Source organism: Pelophylax lessonae (assembly GCF_965119305.1).
Source record: "Pelophylax lessonae genome assembly, chromosome: 4".
Taxonomy (NCBI): domain Eukaryota; kingdom Metazoa; phylum Chordata; class Amphibia; order Anura; family Ranidae; genus Pelophylax; species Pelophylax lessonae.
In genome coordinates this window covers 51,059,194-51,079,591 of record NC_138771.1, presented here as the reverse complement: position 1 = coordinate 51,079,591, position 20,398 = coordinate 51,059,194, and the positions used below count along the sequence as shown (strand labels likewise).

The 20,398-nt window shown below is 39.4% G+C and overlaps 1 protein-coding gene across 3 annotated transcripts in view; it reads right to left on the bottom strand.

Annotated features, from left to right (window-relative positions):
• ACAN (aggrecan) overlaps nt 1–20,398 on the bottom strand; it is a 186,094-nt gene that overhangs the window by 10,920 nt on the left and 154,776 nt on the right. For all 3 annotated transcript variants that reach the window (XM_082256051.1, XM_082256049.1, XM_082256050.1), the window contains 3 exons: nt 15,686–15,844; nt 12,534–12,616; nt 4,919–5,063 (listed from right to left, as the gene is read on the bottom strand). In XM_082256051.1, the coding sequence (XP_082112177.1) occupies nt 4,919–5,063; nt 12,534–12,616; nt 15,686–15,844 (387 nt within the window). The remainder of the gene's footprint in view (nt 1–4,918; nt 5,064–12,533; nt 12,617–15,685; nt 15,845–20,398) is intronic.

Here is a 20,398-nt window from a genome sequence, read left to right as displayed (position 1 = left end):
TCTCCCATTACACTCACAATGGCACAAAACATAAACAGCATGTCAATAGCATCGGCATCACAGTTACCGTCCAGCCGCTTGTCGGTCTCCCGCTCGCTGTGTGGCGTCCCTGAAGTTACCGCTCCTCGAGGTTAGACGCTAACTTCCGGGACGCCACACAGCGAGCGGGAGACCGACAAGCGGCTGGACGGTAACTGTGATGCCGATGCTATTGACATGCTGTTTATGTTTGTTTATGTATGCTTGTGTTTATTAACCTGGTTGATATGCACCTTATATACATTCTTTTACTATGAGGCAGCAGCTTTTATAGTTTTTAACGTTTTATATCTTATGGTCTATGCGTACATGAGATATTGCCACATATATTGCCAAAGCGCTGGGTGATTGAGTTTAAGTTTTCCTTAGTACTCAGTCCTTTTCCACAATAATAGTAATATGATAATACTTTTTAAGTTTCGTTTTGAATTTTCCTCCTGCTAGTTTGTTGTCATGTCCCTGTGTTCTTGATCTTGGCTTCATAACAATAATACTACCCTCCTGAACCCTTGATGTATTTCAAGGTTTCATTTATGTCTCCCCTTTTCCCTTCTTTCCTCCAGACTGTACATATTAAAGTGGATGTAAAGGCTGAAGGTTTTTTTTTAACCTTAATGCAATCTATGCATTAAAAAACCTTCAGTGTGCAGCAGCCCCCCTAATATTTACCAAAGCCGATCTCGATCCAGCGATGTGCATGAGACCCAAGGCTCTCTTGGGTCTCTCCCCCCTGATTGGCTGAGGTGCAGACACCATTGCCTCCCGCTGCTGTCAATCACAGCCAGTGAGGCAGAAGCGGGTTACTGGGCTGATACGCGCTCTCTGTGTCTCACGAATGCAGAGAGTAGGCTTGGGAGTGAGCATGCACGAGTGCCCCCACAGCAAGTGGCTTACTATGGGGGCACTTGGCAAGGGGGAGGGGCCCAGAGCACCGATGATGGGACTGAGAAGAGTGGGTGCAAAACCATTACACAGAGCAGGTAAGTATAACATATTTGTTATTTTTTTTTTTAAATAAACATTTTTCCTTTACAATCACTTAAAGTTTCTGAAGTCAATCCTAATCCGTAACAATGGATCATGGCAATGGGTAAGTGCAGAATCATGGGATCACTTCTATGCCTATTAATGTGAATGTTAATTTGAATGCAGCAGTTCGCCTCCACGCTGTAAGAAATCTAAATGTAAAGCTAGTTTGGGCAAAAACGGAGTAAATTAAGTAACTCAGCTCACTGATGCCGCTTGTACTCTTTCCATTCCACTAAAATGAGTGGACAAATCATGGGGTACAGCAGCAACTCCTGTGTTATGTTATGTAATAATCTCACTAAAACACAGGCAGAAAGGAAAATAGGAACTTAGTAGAAGCAGAAGTTGGTTCCTGTGAACCTAAGGAATCAAGGATCTGACCCTTGGGGGAACATCATCAGGTGGCCTTGGACCCCACAGGAGAATGCTGCAGAGTTTATTAATGTGGTGTCTTTCTCTGCAGCATTTAATTCCCATCTATTCTTGGAAGAAGGAGAGAAGGAAGAGGGCCCATGGTGTCATATTATCAGACCCAAGACTGTTTGAAAAAAGTTGAAAAAAAAATAATAAAGGGGGGGGGGGGTGTGCAGGGCTCCTATCTGACAAAGTACAGTTTAGAAAATCAAAGGTTACAAACAGGCCCGGATTGGCCAATCGGGAGCACCGGGAGAATTCCCGGTGGGCTGGATTGGTCGAGGGCCGTTGTCATTCCTTGGTGAAGAGGAAGTCACTTATTAAACTCACTTCCAGGACATGCTGCGTTCCATGCCTTGTCCCACTACAAAAACACGCCCCCGGGCCGCTCAGCGCTGCCGATAATTGGCTTGCAGGTGATACACTTCTTGTGGGAGGCGTGGAAGAAGAGATGGCTCCCTATCACAGCATGGATCAGAGAGCGATCATGGAGCCGTCAGCCCTGTGGAGATGATGGCAGGGACAGGAGCTCTGGCCACCCCTCCCTCTGGAGAATTCAGCTGAGGGGCGGGGCTACACATCACTGCCTCGGGTGAGGGAGATGGAGGCTGTAGATTGCAGAGTGGAGCAGAGTCACCTCGGAGCTAAGCAGCCTGACCTGCAGTGTGTGTAGCAGCAGGTCAGTGTGTGATAATGACAGCAGTTTAAGGTGTTCTGTGTGTCTAATCACCAGCAGGAGTGTTCCTTCCTTCTTCCCCAGTATAGTGAGTGCCACTATATCAGTGTACAGTGTTAGGGAAAAGCCCTTAGTGTACAGATATCAGTGTTATCTATAGGGAATAGAACCTAATGAGTTTTTCCCTATATATATCTCTGATATCTGTACACTAAGAGCTTTTCCCTAACACTGACATCTGTACACTTCAGCTGGAAGAATGTCTGTTAGTGCCGGTTCACACATATGCGATGCGGGAACCCTGCGAATTCACTGCAGGTTCCCGCATCGCATTCAAATCGCAGGCAGTTCACACTGCCATATGCTAATTGCTGGGGGCTGTCAATACGAAGTTACCAACACCCCCAGATCAGTTTGCATATCGCAGTGGGAACTGTCAGTTCAGACATGAATCGGATCGCATAGGTGTGAACACCCATGCAATCCAATTCTGCTGTGCACCCAAAAAAGGGTCCTGTGCGACATGTGTCCAAATGCGACGCAAATTTAGCCATACAGTCAGTATGGCTGAATTTGTATTGCACAGACATCACGTGATTTTCAGCGCAGTGCGCTGCGAATCACATGCAATGTCTGTCATCGCACTGATGTGAACCGGGACTAACATTGGTGGTAAAGTAGCGGTGTTGAAAATAATCATATAATCAATACATTGCGATTCAGCCTTAAACGATTCTCCATCAATGCAGGCAACAGCTGAATCACAATTGCATCAATGACGTCATTCTGGGGCACCCCTATCAGAGTGCCCCCCTCCTCCTCCTCCTCTTCTTGTGTATGTCACACAGAGCAGCGATCTCCTGCTGTGTCACGGAACTTGGATCTGAATTGTTCTGCAGCGATGTAACAAAGTCCCGCCTCCTAGACCAGCTCCTATGATAGACGGCACACTGATCCAATGCTAGGAGATTGAATCAGTGTGACGTGTATTATAGGAGCTGGTCTAGGAGGTGGGACTTTGTTGACAGTGGCCGCCGGGCAATTTAAATTCACAGCGAGAGATCTCTGCTCTGTGTGATCCAGGCACTGGTGAGGTTGCATTAGATGGGCACTGATAAGCTGCATTGGATGAGCACTGATAAGGCTGCAATTGATGGGTAATGATAAGCCGCATTTGATGGGCACTAATAAGGCTGCATTTGTTGGCACTTCTGAGGTTGCATTAATGAGCACTAACAGACTGCATTTGATGGGCACTGGTCAGGCTGCATTTGATGGGCACTGGTCAGGCTGCATTTGATGGGCACTGGTCAGGCTGCATTTGATGGGTATTGGTGAGGCTGCATTTGATGGCACTGATAAGCTGCATTTGACAGGCACTAATAAGGCTGCATTTGATGGCACTGGTGAGGTTGCATTGATGGGCACTGGTGAGGCTGCATTTGATGGGCCACTAATAAGGCACTGGTGAGGCTGCATTTGATGGGCCACTAATAAGGCACTGGTGAGGCTGCATTTGATGGGCACTGGTGAGGCTGCATTTGATGGGCCACTAATAAGGCACTGGGGAGGCTGCATTTGATGGGCACTAATAAACTGCATTTGATGGGCACTGATCAACTGCATTTGATGCCAATGATTAGCTGCATTTGATGGGGACTAATAAGGCTGCATTTGTTGGCACTGGTGAGGTTGCATTGATGAGCACTAATAGGCTGCATTTGATGGGCACTGGTGAGGCTGCATTTGATAGGCACTATTGATGCTGCATTGATTGGCACTAATAAGCTGCATTTTGTGGGCACTGGTGAGGCTGCATTTGATGGGCACTGAGTGGGCTGCATTTGATGGGCACTGAGTGGGCTGCATTTGATGGGTACTGATGAGGCTGCGTTTGATAGGCACTGATAAGCTGCATTTTATGGGCACTGATAAGCTGCATTTGATGAGCACTGGTGAGGTTTAATTAATGGGCACTAATAAGCTGCATTTGATGGGCACTGGTGAGGCTGCATTTGATAAGCACCGATGAGGCTGCATTTGATGGGTACTGGTAAGGCTGCATTTGATGGGCATTGGTGAGGCTGCATTTGATGGGCATTGATAAGCTGCTTGAGTGTGGGCTGGGACACATGGACGGGGACATAGGGATCCCCATGATCCCCTACTGCCCGGGGGCCCCATGAGTTGTCAGTCCGCCCCTGAGCCAAACTGCATGTTTTAGTTAACATGAAAGGATTAGTTCATCTTTTCCAAAAACTGCCAATACAGATAAAGGGGGGGGGGAGATAGTAGATAAGATGAAATTGTAAAGCTCTGACTAAAGATGAATAAAGACCTTGTTATAGGTAAAGGCCATTTATATACCTCTTAAAACCTGACTAAAAACCTCCCAGAGATGGTATCCCATCCCGCCTTGTTGGTAAGACACGCCCAGCTGTTACTGTTCACTTCCACCATCACATGAGTGACCTTTTAGCTCACACCTACTGCACTAGGGGAGAAAAAGCGCGGAGACGAAGCTCACCATTATGATGGTGGAGGTGAACAGCTGGGAGTGTTGTAGCAAAGTCTTAGCAACAAGGTAGGATGGAATGATGCCACGTGTGGGAGTTTTTCAGTCAGGTGAACTAAAGTGGGCCGGTCTAAGGCATGAAACTCCAGGGCTGAAAATGAGTCCCACTCCGGCCCTGCATTAGTTGGCCTGGACATGAGCCCTAGTTTACTTTTCTTTCACTGGCCCACTATGTAGTACATTACCTGTTCCTTTCTTGCAAGTAAAGGGCAGATGATAATTGCAGGGCACGTCATTCCACTCTCCCCTCTCATGCCAAATCATCACCACACAGTCTTCTCCTGTGGCAAAGAAGTTATCTGGTTGGTTTGGCCTCCAGTTTTCATATTGCTAGTTGTCAAAAATAAAGCAACGTTTTAGTATGTTGGAACATATTAATGTTGTTGTTGTTGTTATTCCTATTATATATTATAAGAAAGCATTAAAAAAAATCTATGCAACTATACAGACTTCACAACAAAGGCAGACTTAAGAAACTCACACACGGGACATAAAAAGAATCATTTGCCAGCAAACATCGTTTTGTTCTTATGTTGTAGTTTTGATGGCGTATCAATCAGTCGTTCTGACAGTTACTTTTCATGTAGCACTGCATCTCTCCTAACAATTTATAATAACAATTTATTCTTCAAAGTGCTGCTTGGCAACTATATATTTTCTATCTATATCAGAAATTTGCTACCATGTCAATCAAATTCAGCACATTCTGCCATTGGTGAACTCTGCTATTATCTACGTACATATCCTATGGAACTCCTTACCCCAATCTGTGTGATTATCTCCTACTCTATTAGCTTTTAGACGATCCCTGAAAACCCTCCTCTACAGAGAAGCCTATCCTAAAACACACCTAACAACTATACTTGCGCAAAATGTTGGCACTATATAAATCCTGTATAATAATAATAATAATAATAATAATATCATACAGATGATATTTATGGATTGGTCAAAATGGTTGGTTGAATGGATTTAGGGAATTTGTAAACCATATCAATAAACTTTTCTTGTTTGGTTCCTTTTAGTCTGTAAAACATAATTGGGACACCTGTTTTTACACACACTTGAACTTTTTTGGCATCCCAGTCTATAACAGTTCCTACTCTTTGGATGAGTGAATTTGGGGTGGTCAAGTTCCACCACCCCAAACTCGCTTATCCATATCTTTATGGACCTTGCTTTGTGCACTGGCGAGAAATCATGTTGAAATAGGAAGGGGCCATCCCCAAACTGTTCCCACAAAGTTGGTAGCATGAAATTGTACAAAATGTCTTGGTATGCTGACGCCTTAAGAGTTCCCTTCACTGGAACTAAGGGGCCAAGCCCAACCCCTGAAATACAACCCCGCACCATTATCCTCCTCCACCAAATGATTTGGACTGATTTGGACCAGTGCACAAAGCAAGGTCCATAAAGTCATGGGTGAGCGAGTTTGGGGTGGAGGAACTTGACTGGCCTGCACAGAGTCTTGACCTCAACCCGATAGAACACCTTTGGGATGAATTAGAGTGGAGACTGCGAGCTAGGCCTTCTTTCCAACATCAATGCTTGACCTCACAAATGAGTTTCTGGAAGAATGGTCAAACATTCCCATAGACACACTCCTAAATCTTATGGACAGCCTTCCCAGAAGAGTTGAAGCTGTTATAGCTGCAAAGGGTGGGCCAACTCAATATTGAACCCTGCGGGCTAAGACTGGGATGCCATTAAAGTTCATGAGCGTGTAAAGGCAGGCGTCCCAATACTTTTGAAAACATAGTGTATGTTTGGTACGTTCACAAAAATACCAAGTTCTTGCCAGAGATATCAAGAGTGGATGGCTTCCTGTGCCCTCTGCCAGTGGGGACTGCTAATAGGTACATTGTTCACTGGGAACTACAAAGCCACAACCTTCTATGTTATGGACAGTAGGCAGTTTTTCATAGTCCTATCATTTTTCTTTTGTCCTGATACAGCAGGGCAAGTATGTGTTGTCATCCTAAGACTAGAAGTGTGTTACTAACAGAGTCACCAGATAAAAAAAAAAAAAAGAAAAAAACAAATGCAGCCCCCAAAAGGACCAGTAAGCTTCTGTATAATGACATTTTGTTATTGGGTTTAGATACATTTTAATGTGGAAAAGTCACATTTTTTCATTGGGAGGCTAGGTAGATCTGGCTATTTTTATCTAAATGTAATTACACATTCCAAACTATACTGGCTTCTGAATAGATAGACAGTCAAGATTATGCTAGGCCATATAAGAAACTAAGAGAGGCTTCAGTCTACATCAAGTTTGAAAGTTTACAGTGTTACTAAACCCAGGAGCCTGCATTCACTATATCTGGTCTCCCACAGTACACAGAACATGGAAATGCAATAGTTTTAGTAAATTTAACCACTTCAGCTCCGGAAGGTTTCCCCCCCTTCCTGACCAGGCCATTTTTTGCTTTACGGCACTGCATTACTTTAACTGACAATTGCGCGGTCATGCGACCCTGTACCCAAATATCAATAATATCAATATTATTGATGTCCTTTTTTCCCCCCCCACAAATAGGGCTTTTTGTGTTTATATGCCTGGGGAAGCTAGTATATTCAACCTATGGACTGAGATACTGATACCACACTACAGTGTTTGGATCTTGTAACCCTCTCCTTGCGGATTCAAGTTCATCTCATCGAATATCCCTCCTGCGGTTGACTAATAGGATCAGCCAATACTCACATGATCTCTGGTTGGACAGTTGTTGTTTACCTGCTATTCCTTCCTAATGAACAGTTGGATTTTAATAAATCAAATATCTTTACAAAACCTCTAATTATCAACAATAGATCCCCTGAAGAAGCCACATTTGGTGAAACATGTCGGGATCCCTACCCTGCGATTACATCGTAAATATCTCACGTGTCAAATATTTGATGAAGTGATAAGGCACATTTTAAATGATGTGGTCTTTCTATGTTTTTTAATTACTGTTTAAATAAAATTAGGTTATTTTTTTAAGATGTTTTGACCATAGTTATTTGGCACCTTAAAAATCCCTAGCTCTCATGCAATTTGAGAGCATTTCCTGCTTTCTGTATATTATATTTGGGATGCGGTGCCTTTGAGACCCTCTCCAAGCACTTCTTTCTTGTTCAGTATTTAATCATCTCTGCGGTTTTTATTTTTTGCGTTTCAAACAAAAAAAGAACAACAATTTTGAAAAACAAAAAGAATCTATATTTGTTACTTTCTGCTATAAAACATACACAATAAAAAAATGTAAAAAATCTAATTTCTTCATAAATTTAGGCCAATATGTATTCTGCTACATATTGTTGGTAAAAAAAACCCCAATAAGCGTATGTTGATTGATTTGCGCGAAAGTTATAGCGTCTACAAACTATGGGATAGATTTAGGGACTTTAATTTTTTTAATATTTTTTACTAGTAATGGTGGCGATCAGCAATTTTTAGCGGAACTGCGACATTGCGGCGGCCAATTCTGACATTAGGTGACACTTTTTGGAGACCAGTGACACTAATACAGTGATCAATACTAAAAAGAAAATGCACTGTCACTGTATAAATGATACTGGCAGAAAGGGGGGGGGGGTTAAAATCAGGGGCTATCAAAGGGTTACATGTGTTCCCTATGAGTGCTTTATAAATGTGGGGGAGATGCTTTAACTAAAGCAAAACAGAGATCCGTGATCCGTGTTTCTGCTTAGCAGAAACACAAGATCCCCATTTTCCACTTTGGCAGAAGGGTGGTCTGCCTTGTTTACATAGGCAGACCACCGCTCTGCCTCTCTCTGACCGATCGCCAGGTTCCCGGTAAACATAGCGCCTACTAGACCCACTGATTGGCTCTCAATGTGTCCAATTATAGGACATTATAGGAGGGGGGGGGGGTATGCCATTTTTTTTCTTTTAATTTTGGTGTGGGGTTCCCCTTCAAGATCCTCAGAGCACGAGTTACATGCCACAAGTCGCATCAGTTAAGATGATGATCCAACTTTGATCTGACTTCAATAATATTGAATGGGCTCAAAATGGACCAAAGTAGTGCAGGAACCTTTTTCAAAGTTGGACCAACTTGTGTCAGACCAGTTAAGACGGGTCTCAAAGGGAACCATTCATTTATATACGTCATGCGACATGTGCTCTCAAAGTTGTAGCGTATGTCGCACCAGTGTGAACTGGGCCTCAATGGCAACTACACCTTCATGTAAAATAATATAGCAATTAAAAAATATCATATACAATTGCTAAACAATCCATATTATTATTTTAATGTTAATAAAAATTACCTTTCCATTTTAATTTGCAGCCACTGCAATTATGTGTAAAATTCAATGTGTTATAGCAATCTGAAGGTGTTCTGGACAGTACTGGTGTACAGAATGCCTCTAAAAATGTAATCTCCTGTTTGTGTAATTGACTCATTGATTTTTAAGGGCATCCTCTGCAATTGAAATTTCGGTTTTGGCAAAATACTCACTAAGGCATGAATTAATTCTAAAGGGATGCAGATACTGCAGCTTTCTTGAGAAGAACATTACGTGTGCACCAGGTGATTATACTGAACCAGACCCTCCCATTCAGAATCAGTTGGCATGATCAAACAAACAGCTATTTCTTCAGAGCAGAAACCAGTAGGAATCAGCATCAACGTTTGTTAACATCTTTGCAATATATTTTGTCTTTGTAATACTGTTTTCTATGTGATCAGAAATACAGTATACGTTTTTATTCATGTTGTTTCAATAAAAAATATATCTTATATTGGTCCTATGACGGTACCCCTCCCCCTCTCCTTTACCTTTATATCTTTGCAATATACCTTGATCATTGTTTTGTCTCAACAAAAGTGGAGTTACTCTATTACTATATTTTTTGCCAGCATCATGGAATAAACTGCCCAACATTAAAGTTTATGGTAGTGTGTTATTTAACCATTTGCCGACTGCCTAACGCCAATCTACGTCGGCAGTCAGCCCCTCACAGGCAAAGTGACGTAGGGCTACGTCACTAGCTTGTGAGGGTCTAGGGAGCGAGCGCGCGCCCCCGGAGGCGCGCTCCCGCTCCCGCGTGGTCACGGACCCCCCCGCACGTGTGACCAGCGGACCTGATGTCCACCGGTCACTCGGCGATCGGCGGGGGAGAGGGAGAATGTCAGGCAGCTTGTGTAAACAAGCCACCTGTCATTCTCCTCGCTGTAAAGACACTGATCACACGGATCTAGTATGTAGATCCGTTGATCAGTGTCCTTACAGCTGAAGCCACAGCCAATCACAGTAGAAAGCACGCCCCTAGGGACACACACAGCCCCTCCCTCCCAAATAAAGTTAACCCCTTCACTACCAGTGTATTTTTACAGTAACAGTGCATATGTATAGCACTGATTACTGTAGAAATTTCACTGGGACCCCCAAAAGTGTCACAAATGTCAGTCAAGGGTCCGATCTGTCCGCCCCAATGTTGCAGTACCGCTAAAAAAATCGCAGATCGCGCCATTACGCGCTAAAAAAAAAACAACAAAAATGACAAAAATCTTTCCCTTTGTTAGTAAACGCGATAACTTTTGCGCAAACCAATCAAAATACGCTTTTTGCGATTTTTTTTACCAAACATAGGTAGCATAAAACAAATTGGCTGAAAATGTTAAAAAATTTTGATTTTTACATTTTTTTTGGGGGGAATTTCATATAAAAAAATGTGAAAAATATTGCTATTTTTGCAAAATTGACGCTCTTTTTTTGTTTATAGCGCGTGATCAAAAAATCGCACAGGTGATAAAATACCACCAAAAGAAAGCTCTGTTTGTGGGAAAAAAAGGACGCCAAATTTGTTTAGGTACAGTGTCGCACGACCGCACAATTGTCCGTTAAAGTCACGCAGTGCCGAATCGCAAAATACCCCCTGGTCAGGAAGGGGGTAAAATCTTCCGGGGCTTAAGTGGTTAATTGTTTAGTGGTAATCATTATAAATGTATTAATGCACAATGTTGTTATATGTATTGCATGTTAATTTATTATGCTTATTTTTTTAAATAAATGTATTTACCTGTACCCAAACTTGCTAAATTTATCTATGTGTTAATCTATCTACTCCAAGCAGTGAGGAGCAAGCACAAGTATTTTCTGGGCATACAGTATATGGTTAATATTTATAATATATCTGGAAAGCATAGGCTTTTTATTGGCATGAAAGCTGTTTAATAAGGAAAAGCCAATCACAATTTTGAGTTTGAGGTAAGCAGGGAATTCTCTGAGCATTTTGGGATTCCTTCTGATATCATTTTACATGAGAACATTCCACAGCTTATGAGAAGGAGGGCTATTTTGAAATGTTTGTTTTTAAATGTCATGACGCAGAGACATAACATAGGTACGGGATGGGGTGGGGGGGTGTATTTTGGAACTGTGGGGGGATGTTGGTTCAGGCTGCCTACCAATGTAGGAATTGCAATTTACAAAGGATTTCCCTGTTCCCAATGTTTCTCTTTTACAATTGGTTATAGAATAATGTTAAGCAACAAAAGATAATAGGATAATTACTATTAATTAACTTATATATGTATATATATTACATATACACATAATATGCATAACTAAAAAGCCTGTAGATGAGCCTTGTTGAGGCTGAGTTTTTATATGTATATTTTTATTATTAAATTACAATTATTGAACAAAGAAGTATGGGGACAGCGGAATTTTTCTTGGTACCATCAATGATTTTGCAACAAAGGTAAAAACATATATTCTTTATTACAGTTTTCAATTATGACAAACATTTAATTGTTTAAAAAACTCAATTAAATGTTTGTCATAATTGAAACCTGTAAAAAAAGAATATATGTTTTTAACTTTGTTGTAATTCCCTTGATGGTACCAATAAAAATGTTGCTGTCCCCATACGTCTTTATTCAATAGTTCATTGTTTTAAAATGCAGGTGCCAGAATACTTTGTCCACAGCTATTTAATATAGGAGTACTTCTTTTTTTTTTCATATATTTCCTCACTCTATTGTTCTTAGAGTTCAAGTGCAGCCACCCCCCCATTTATCACTCTTTTTTGGTTAAAGCGCACCCTTATATATTTATTTAATATAGGAGTACTTGCCTTCCATATATTAATTTAAAATTATGAATTAAATAATTAAATGTATGAAGTGCAATTTGCAATTGCAATGTACAAAGGATTTCCCGGTGTTCCTCCGTTACAATCGGTCATAGAATAAAGTTGAGCAAAAAAGAAATGACAAATACTTGATAACTGACTAATTTATTAACATATATATATATATATATATATATATATATATATATATATATATATATATATGTATATATTTATATAAATATAACATATACACATAATATACATAACTAAAAGCCGATAACTAAAAGGCTTGATGTGGCTGACTTTTTATATGTTTAATTATTTAAAAAATATATATTTTAAAGTGAAGTGAATAGATTGACTGAAAATTTAAAATATCTTGTACTATTTTCTTAAACTGGCAATTTGAAAGTCCCAAAATCAGAGCATTTTCTACACAGATAGTTATTAGGATGTGTTGCGATAAACTATGGGACCAGTTATGGTTTTGTATTTAAGCTAATGTGGATTGGGATTGACCTCAAGTTCCCAATTTGCAAACAGGAGGAGTAGAATTCTGTAACTGCTATATTCTTCATCATAATTTTGAAATATATTTGCTAATGTATGTAATGTGACATGTTCATGGCTTTTAATGACTTATATTGACATTTATGATGTTAAACAAAATATCTAAGTAGATGTAAATGTAAGTAAATAACACTTACCAAAGAACTGCCGTCGGACCAGCGGAAGTCATTCTCAACGGTTTTATCATTTAACCCAATCCATTGATAGTCTTGTGCATTTCCTGTTATTTATTACATTGTGTTAATAAATGCATTCATATGGATGCAATGAGAATTCAGGAAATTGTTAACACAGCCACATGTGTTTAATTTCTCTATGTGCAGTCATACAGTGCTTTGCGGAAGTACTTGGCCCCCTTGAACTTTTTGACCTTTTGCCACATTTCAGGCTTCAAACATAAAGATATAAAACTGCAATTTTTTGTGAAGAATCAACAACAAGTGGGATACAATCATGAAGTGGAACAAAATTGATTGGATATTTCAAACTTTTTTAACAAATAAAAAACTCACAAATTGGGCGTGCAAAATTATTCAGCCCCCTTAAGTTAATACTTTGTAGCGCCACCTTTTGCTGCGATTACAGCTGTAAGTCGCTTGGGGTATGTCTCTATCTGTTTTGCACATCTAGAGACTGAAATTTTTGCTCATTTCTCCTTGCAAAACAGCTCGAGCTCAATGAGGTTGGATGGAGAGCGTTTGTGAACAGCAGTTTTCAGTTCTTTCCACAGATTCCCGATTGGATTCAGGTCTGGACTTTGACTTGGTCATTCTAGCACCTGGATATGTTTATTTGTGAACCATTCTATTGCAGATTTTGCTTTATGTTTTGGATCATTGTCTTGTTGGCAGACAAATCTCCGTCCCAGTCTCAGGTTTTTTGCTGACTCCATCAGGTTTTCTTCAAGAATGGTCCTGTATTTGGCTCCATCCATCTTCCCATCAATTTTAACCATCTTCCTTGTCCCTGCTGAAGAAAAGCAGGCCCAAACCATGATGCTGCCACCACCATGTTTTGACAGTGGGGATGGTGTGTTCAGGGTGATGAGCTGTGTTGCTTTTACGCCCAATTTTTCAGTTTTTTATTTGTTAACAAAGTTTGAAATATCCAATAAATTTCGTTCCACTTCATGATTGTGTCCCACTTGTTGTTGATTCTAATTAAATAATTACAGTTTTATATCTTTATGTTTGAAGCCTGAAATGTGGCAAAAGTTCGCAAAGTTCAAGGGGGCCGAATACTTTCGCAAGGCACTGTAGATGTCGTCATTTATGTCAAGGCAAAACAAGAGAATATGAACATTTAAATTAAGACCCGTGTACTGTTAATGCAAGACTTTTTTTTAAAAAACATTGATCAATGTTGAAAATTTATATAGGGAAGCTAATTTGTGCAAACTTTGTTTCTTGATTAGACTATGTTATTAGACCAACATTTGAGGTTAAGTGAGATGGCCTAGATGGACAATATGTTAAAACAATACTAAGCCTTTATGTTCCCTCAACAAGTATAAAGTTTCTATGCCAAGCACTTCTGCCAGATCACCATTCCAGAGCAGGGCGTCTTTCAGAGCAATTCTCAATCGACTCAACAGACAGATATTTTATTGGGTCCAGTGTTGTACATCCAGATTAAAGCTGAACTTCAGGTACACAATTCAACTATTAGGAAATATCCTAAATGGTACGGCTGGTGAATACAACATTTAAGATTTTCTTCCACTTTTGGCAATAATAGTAACCAGAATAAAAATAGAGGTAGAATCTCCCCCTATGGGGGCACAGACAACAATATAAACCAGAGAGGTGTTCTGATCCCCCTCTATTCTGTCCAAAACTGAAAAAAAGTGCATAGAGGAAGAGTATACAGACTGCTGTTGCTATGTTACCCCCCACGGACCATGTTGCTTTGAAGCAGGTAGCAGAGATCTGATGGCTGGAAGTGTGTCTGTAAGTACATTTTTTTCCAGACAATAGCTCATGCAGTCAAAGGGCCCCAGTAAATATAAAAAATCTGTGAAGCTTTTTTAAATGATCACTATTTTTAATTTTTTACCCATAGGTCATTTGGGTCCCCTCAGAAGCCTGGTTAAATAACTACTAGTTAGAAACCCCCATATTCTGACTTGTTGCTGGGACGTGAAAACTGTTGGATGCTTACTCTCAGCATTACAGTAGTAAAAACCAAAGGTTTTCACTTCTTAGCAACAATGCAGAAACTGGGGTTTACTAACCAGGAATTATTTTTTAACTCGGCTTCTGAGGAGATCCAAATGGCCTATAGGAAAAACATTAACATGAATGATCATTTTACAAAGCTGCACAGATTCTTACTATCTACTGGGGCCCCTTGACTGCATAAGCTATTCTCTGAAAAACATGAACTTAGCCTTTAAAGTGGAGGTTTTTTTTTTTTTTACCTTAAAGCAAAGTTCCAGTCTGGGGGAAAAAAAAAATTAAAAGTCAGCAGCTATAAATACTGTAGCTGCTAACTTTTAATATAAGGACCTGTCCAGGGATCCCACAATGTCGGCACCCCAAGCCGGTTTGTCCATCGGCTTCCAGTGCAGGCGTCGGCATTGCAAGTAAAGGAAACTGGCAGTGAAGCCTTTGGGCTCTACAGCCGGTTTCCCACTGCTCATGCACTAGTCACGCTGCGCTTTCTGAATGGTCCCACTGTCTTCTGGGACACACACAGGTCCCAGAAGGCAGCTAGGGAAGGAGGAGGGGGCCGGACATGACGTAGATTGCTGTGTGACAATCTTATCAGGAAAAACGTGCCAAATGTGGCAGTGGAGGGAGCGAACAAGCTGAGCGTTCCCTTTTTGGTGGAGCTCCGCTTTAATGCATTCTCTGCATTAAGGTAAAAAAAATCTTCTCTGTGCAGTACTCATCTAAGTATTTACCTGAACCCAATCTCGATCCAGCAATGTGCACAAGAGCAGCTATTCTGTCAGCTCTCTCCCTCCTAATTGGTTTAGATAGAGCAGTAGGAGCTGCTGTCAATCACAGCCAGTGAGGAAGGAGCAGAGGGCAGGTATGAGAAATAAAAGAGGTAGCCTAGCTTGAGTTCTACAAAAATAGACCTTTATTGTGAAAAAGTCACAGTTTTTTTCAGCCCATAGACTGCTTGTGCAAATCCAATTATTGGTTCTATGTATTATAGGCAATGAAGGGCCAGACCTCAAAGCTGAAATTGTAACCATATCATAACTATGTTCTTTATGTAAAATTAAATGAATAAATATGCAATAAGATATGCTGTAAATACTCTCTTACTCATTACTCACCATTTACAAACTCTTGCTCTTCAGATGACAGGATGCTGGATAAATGTGACTGATGGCTTCTACATGTGTTCTCTGCATCTACCCAGGTTTCTCTGATTGAGAAGTGTTGGTAGCAATGTCCTTGGAATTTGGTCCAACCTTCATCACATACTTCAATATCTAGGAGATTTAAGAGAAAAGAATGAAGTGAGGGAACAACATCTGTAGCTGTAAGGTTGGGAGTCCACTTAAAGCTTCTTGCAGCAGTCAGGACCTGGAGAAAACAAAATGTCAGTAACATCACAGTAACAGAGACAAAGTTAAAAGGTGTCTTTTACCTGAAAATGATCAGTAAAAAGAGATGTCAGATGACCTCACTCAGCCATACAGGGATTCAAGACTGACACAAGTAAAAGAGAAGAGGTTTCAACTGCAGGTTCCCCTGGTGAATCAAAGATCCAGCAAGCAACTATTTTAATATCATTGAATATAATAAGTATAGGATGCTCATAATGTCAGTTACTTTTCAATTGCAATTTTTACTGTTTTGAATGTAATGTGTTGAATAGGGAGGCCTTCGCAGCTTCTTTTTTGAAAACACATACACCATAATGATAAGATTTTAGGATAACCATTAGGATCATAAAATTCAAGAATAAAGATTAATGATTGGGGCAATAATGATGATGCTAACCAAACATCAAATAAACTAGTATGAGAAGTTTAAGCATTTGTCAAGTGTATTTTCCTAAATTAATGTTTTATTGGAATTTCATATTGTATCTTTATCTTCCTGTTTGTAGGAGAATAACAAAGGGAATTGACCACAAAATAGCATTTGTTTGGAGAAGAAGAAATGTTGTGTCTATACTTAAACAAAATTGACCACCTTACAGTCCATTAATATTCTACCACTAAATCTTGGCTTTTTTGCTTGTTATTGACCTTTTCTTAAAACACGCATATGTGCATATATATACACACACTGTACAATAGGTCTAATGGACAGGCAGAAGGTGGCCCATTCAGGCTTCCCATTCTTCTGGTTTCCATTGCAGCTGTATGTATGACCACGGTATTAGTTCATGAGGACAGGATATTTAATTAAACTTCAAGAGACAGTCATCATTTGAAGATTATCTTCTAGGTTAGCAGATGGCAACAGAGCACATTCCTGTTTTATTCCTCAGTGATCCTTGTACCCTGATACACAAGAGCATGAATGCTCAAAGCCAATTTAAAAGGCAATGAATATATTTCTCTTTGGACAGTACAAACAGACATACCCATGAAATACTAACAAGTAAAAGAGTAATAACCTTGCCTGACTCTTTACACGTGAATTATGCTTAACCAACTAATATTTTAGGAGATAGAAAGGTTTGAAAAGGAAAGAGATTGTTCAAAAATGTTATAGCATTATGAATTCTGACATAGTTCTTCAAGCACCAAAATTGTTTTCCCCAAAACTATAAACTCATTGGGATTTACTAAAGGAAAATAGGCTGTTTACTTTGCACATTTTCCTTAGCTTAGTGATTGTATTAAAAACTCACTTTGCAAACAGTACCCAATCACATTGCTTGCTCATGATTGGATGATGGAAGTTAACAGATCTTCATCATCATTCACTAAGCAAAGTGAACTTTCCCTTGACAAGCTAAAGTCCTTTGCATTGTGATTTCATGCACAAACAAAACAAATGAATAGGTAATTTTTCTAACCATGAAATAGCCACAGCCCATTGGACCGAGACGATAAGAGGAGGGTGTGTGATGTGACTCCGTATCCACTGATGAAGTCCCACCCCCTGGGACGTAACGCGTACAGAGAAGGAAAGGAGTCACGTGATGTCCCCCACGGTCATCCCTTAATAGGTTTGTATTGTTGCTGTTTTACCCAGCATTGGGTCACAGTGCCATGCTAGTAAGTTTATTTTCATTTTAATAAAAAGAGTTGGTTCTAGCAGAGAGCACTATATATCTTTTTATTTGCATGTCGCATGTAATTTGGATTTCTGGTCCGTGTCATTATTGAGGAGAGGATAGGTTGGTGTATCCATTCCTGGCCGCCCAGTCCCTTGATTGATTATCAGCACATTGGACTTCCCAGTCACCACAGGAGAATGCATCTAATGATATCACAGTAACCACCCCATATGGGAATGTGCGTTTGACCCATCTGTTGATTCAGGCGTCTTTTAGTGAGGTGAGCGGCTAATATTTGCTGTGGTGGAGGCTCTGCACAAAGTCACCTTCAAGAATTTATCAAGAAGCACATCTTGTTACAATTTTGGGAACGTATGTGTCTGGCCTTCTCTGCATTTCCTTTTCAGTTATTCAATTATTTGTTTGTTTAGCGCTGCACCATTATATTTTATGTAACCATAAAAAATGTCATTCTTCTTAAGCACTGTACAGTACGTTAAGTGGTCTTTTATATAAAACACTGTAATTATTAAATCCTAATGTAAAGGACCTTGGCAGGCATAACAAAGGTGAGTTAAAGATAAAAAGATTTGAAGTCAATTATATTTTAAAGTCAATCAATAAAGCATCATATATTTGAAATGCTGATTTTTTTTTTTTTAGTTGGAAGTGTGCTACAAATAATTTAACAATGAAAAGAAGCATTTTGTTTTTTTAGCAATAGACTGTTGCCCTGTGCTTTGTAAATCATCTATTAAATTAAAACATTAATTTAATCATTTTGACCTCTGGGGCATTATGGCCCCCAAACAGACAATTGCCTAAAGTAGATGAGTGAATTAATAGATTTCCCATTACTGCAAATTAACACTGACCTTTCTGAAGTACAGAAATAAAAATGCAATTTCCTGCCAGCACATTGTCTAAATGAAAGAAAGAAGATTTTGTTTTTGTGTCACAAAATTGTTAGGACACCTGTTCATATATATTTTTTTTTAATAAAGAAGAGTTTGTGAGGGTTTTTTCAATTTTAGGGAACAACATGCCTTTTTCTTATCTTGTTTATTTTGTTGCTTATCTGACTTGATGTAACAATGAAAATCTTTAGTTAATGCTGAGAAAAAGTTTCCAAAAGCACTAAATCAATGCCAGGTGTCTATTTGCTATTTTGACTCTTCTTTTATTAGTTCATAAATGTGCTCATTAATTAATTAATTATTAATTTAATTATCTGCTGACCGAGGTGTTTTACAAATCACACTATTCAATGTGGACCTAAATGTGATACAGCATTAAAATTCAGGCACATGTTCTTTAAATACTAATATATTCTAAAAAAAAACATTTATTTTAAATAAATAGTTTTAAATAACTGCAAATCCCATTGCATGAGCATATGACAAGGTCTTTTGATAAAGTACAGTGTGGGGTACTTTATCAGGCAAAATCATCTAATCACAAAATGAGAAAGTTCAAGACTGAATGTTTCTGCCTAAAGACTCTACAGGCCTCAGTGCTCTTCAATACATTTGTAGGTTTTTGTTCAACTGCTCTAGTATTCGGAATGCTAATTACCTTTTCTAAGAGTTAGGGGCCAATTTGACAATTGCTTTTGAGTAGAGTGAGCAGAAAAATCGAAGGATAAGGATGGAAAATTTTTAATGAATCCAATGATCCAATGGTAACAAACACATTTCTATTAGTTAAATTGGCTCCTGGCCAAGAAAAATTGTACCTAAGGCCACTTTTAAAAATTAATCCAGATTGTCAATCGAAAATCAAAATTTTGACATGGTAGTCAAATGAAAAGTTTTTAACATTAAGTTGAATCAATGAAAGTGCGATCAAATGCTTGGACTAATAATTCCTATTTTATCCAAAGGTTTGAATGAAAATCTACAGGTGTAAGGCCAGCTTTATGCTAGGGAATAGGGCATGTGACAATAACCAAATTATGTCATCAAGAGAAAGCATGGATGAGATGTTAAGGCTTATATCTAGTATACAAGGTTTACCTGTGGAATCCAACCTGTCCTTTTCCACTGTACAACTGAACCAACAGACCGTTAAAAATGGTCCATTACTTCTCACTTACTAAATGCAGCTAAATCTCACATTTCCTTGTATTGGGGAAAAACAATAATTCCCCCTATATCTCATTGGCTTCGACGAGTAGGCCATATCACCTCATGGAAAATGTCATCCCAGCAAAACACACCAAGATATAGGCCGGTTGGTTTAAGTTTAAGACCTCTACTCAGCACTTGGAGATTATGTCTAACATTGAGGTCACTGCTCATTCGCCAGACACCACCTTATCTGCTCAGCATTTCTGATTGGTATAGCCAACCGATCTCTACCCCCCTTCTTTCCCTTTTTCTGCTCTCTATTCCTTTTTTCCTTTTTCTTTTCCTTTCTTATCTTGTCTACTTTCTCCCATTGAGGCATATACCTGCATTGTATTTATTGTGTATTTCTGATACTGATATGTACTACTGTTCTTTCTACAATCAGTTTTCTATTAGTCCTTGTGGAATGTGATTTGTACTAGTCCAATATTGTTATGTTGTACTCTTTTAAACACTTTTGCGGCTTGAGTTTTTTTTTTTTCTTTGTCTTTTTTTGGACATATCATTAACTTATGTACCTTCTTTAATTTTTTTCATCAAAAATGTATTAAACAAAAAACATAATAGGATGATATAATAACTCTCATATTTTCTATATGTGTATATTAACCTCCCTGGCGGTATGATTCTTTTGGATTTTAGGTGCTGAAAGCGGTACCATTATTTTGCATGTAATT